The sequence below is a fragment of the Vidua macroura genome, chromosome 2 (genome assembly GCF_024509145.1).
Source record: "Vidua macroura isolate BioBank_ID:100142 chromosome 2, ASM2450914v1, whole genome shotgun sequence".
Classification (NCBI taxonomy): domain Eukaryota; kingdom Metazoa; phylum Chordata; class Aves; order Passeriformes; family Viduidae; genus Vidua; species Vidua macroura.
The window spans coordinates 76,449,417-76,451,710 of record NC_071572.1 but is presented as its reverse complement, the minus strand read 5'-3'; the positions used below and the strand labels follow the sequence as shown (position 1 = coordinate 76,451,710).

Here is a 2,294-nt window from a genome sequence, read left to right as displayed (position 1 = left end):
TGAGGTTGGACACAGTCCTGGACCACCTGGTCTAGTGCAAGATGGCCCAGCACACAGCAGGGCATTGCACCAGGTGGTCTCTGAAGATCCCTTCCAACCCAAACAATCCCGTGGCTTTGGCATTCTTTGTCCCTTTCACATTCCCCAGCATTGCCCTGGAAAGATCCCACCCCGCATAGCCAGTGTCCCCCTGCCCCTCCCTGGGGCCCTCCATGAGTGAAAGCAGCACACTGACAACACTGGCTTCCCAGGGATTCTTTTATTAACAGAAACAGGGGGAAATGCCCTTGGAGTGCAGGTACCAGCTGGAAAAGGGCTTGGCAATCTCAAGGGACTGTTGGAGGTCAGGGCCACATCACAACACTCCCAACTTCGTGCCACTCTTTGAGAATAAAGAGGAGGCTTCGAGCCTGCATCTCTTCCAATGGCCTTCCCAGCACAGCCAGGTGCTTCTTCCTATGAGGATAAGGCACCATCTGGTTCTGCCGTGGTCACAACCATCTCCGGTGTCGGTGCCAGGGCCAGGAGATCCCATCAGCTGCCACGGAGTGGGGAATGCCAGCGTGACTGGGAAGAGCTTGCAGTGGTCAGCGACGGGGACCTCTTGTGCTTCCTGCCACCAGCGCCTGTCCTGCAACAGCAGCATTCCTTAACTCCAAGGGTCATGCCAGGGGGACACACGCACCATCAACCCTGAAGCCCTGCAGTCTCTGCACAGGGCAATGGGATGGGTTCCCTCCTCCAGCATGGAGAGGGATATCCAGCCCCAGCAGAGGGGACAGCCCCCATTTCAAGGCCCTTCCCTCAGGTCCCCAGCCCTGCACTGTTGGGCCCCTCTCTCAGCAGGGAGGCCACCCACTGTCTTGCTGCTCCTGGACTCTGCATGTCCCCAGCTCTTACCTGGTGGCCAGGACAGGATCACCAGCTGGGCTGCCCCTCGCTGGGGCTGATCTGCTCCAGGATCTGGCTGTACCTCCGGGTCAGGGCGTTGGTGTCCCTGGTGAGGTGGGTGAGGACCTGCTGCAGGCCAGTCAGGTGGTGGGACAGGCGCTCCTCGAGCTGGGCATCCTCGGCCTCGTTGCTGTCCGCGGATGTGTCCACGTCGGTGTCGGCACCGGTCGGGCTCTGGTCAGCGACAGAGGCCAGGCCTTTCTCCACCATGGGCTTGATGGCCTTGAGGAGCTGGTAGCGCTCGTAGAGGTCCGTGCGGCTCTCTGCAGCCGGGGCTGCCCCCTCCTGCTGTGGGAAGACCCCTCGGAGCAGGCTGGGGAACATCACCTCCTGCTCCATCTTCTGCGTGGCTGAGAAGTACTGCTCCATGGCCCTTCTCCTACTGCTCTGGCAGTGCTGCTCTGGGCTCTTCTGACAGTGTCACCTGCTCCCAGTCCCTGCGGGGGCTTTTTATGCAGTGCTGGGGCACGTCCCTCCCCTGCTGTCCTCCCGTGCCAGCCCCGGTTCGGCTGGATGGCCTTGGGGTGGGGCTTGGCTCCAGCCCAGCCGGGGCTGGGCCATGCAGTGTCCCTGGCTCTGTGCAATCTTTCCTGGCCCAGCCTCCCCGTGGCCTTCACCCGAGCTGGCCAGGGGTCCTGCTGCCTCCCCATGCCAGGAACTGGGTGGGGGGGGTAGCAAAGAGGAGAGGTGCCCAGGGCCTCTCCCACCCTGTCCTGTATTATCTCAATCCCCCAACAGGTTCAGTTCCGGGGCCCTCTGGGTGTGGGTCCAGCTTCTGCCCCCCAGTTTGGGATGGTGGCAGGGGACCGTCACCTTCCCTCATTCCAGCTGCCATGCGCTCAGGACGTCAACACGCCAGGGACATTGAGCAACCCCTTGAACACCCGTAGGGGAATCTGGAACACACTGGAAATTCACTGGAACATTGTCCCAGTGGGGGTGTGGGGACAATGGAGCCTGCCGCTGTTCGGAGATTTGGGTGCCTGGAAACATCCAATGTCCCCAGCCTCCCCCTGAGCTCAGCAGGGATGTGGACAGGGACAGGGACCTGACTCCAGGATGTTTAACTCCTGTGGCAGCAGCACAGGGCCATTGCTGCCCCCAGGGGATTATGGACATGGGTATCCTGCCACGCTTGCAATTCTGGGAGAGCAAAAGCCACAGCCAGGGCAGCAGCCAGCATTGCCTGTCCCTGCATGTCCCTGAGGCGTGTGGCAATCAGGGAAAGGGGTTCTACTTGGGGAAAGGCTGTGGGGTAGCTGGTTCCTTTTGCAAGCCTTGGTGCTGGCAGCTCTCCCTCTGTCCCCCTGTGTCCCAGCCAGGTGCCCACACCACCACACAAC

At 61.3% G+C, this 2,294-nt stretch overlaps 1 protein-coding gene across 1 annotated transcript; it reads right to left on the bottom strand.

Annotated features, from left to right (window-relative positions):
* Positions 1 to 240: 240 nt before the first annotated feature.
* LOC128803675 (thyroid hormone-inducible hepatic protein-like) lies at positions 241 to 1,394 on the bottom strand. The gene is made up of 2 exons (XM_053970848.1): positions 901 to 1,394; positions 241 to 631 (listed from the first exon to the last, which is right to left on the bottom strand). The coding sequence occupies exon 1, from the start codon at positions 1,318 to 1,320 to the stop codon at positions 919 to 921; it is 402 nt and encodes a 133-aa protein (XP_053826823.1). The 5' UTR covers positions 1,321 to 1,394; the 3' UTR covers positions 241 to 631; positions 901 to 918.
* Positions 1,395 to 2,294: the final 900 nt, after the last annotated feature.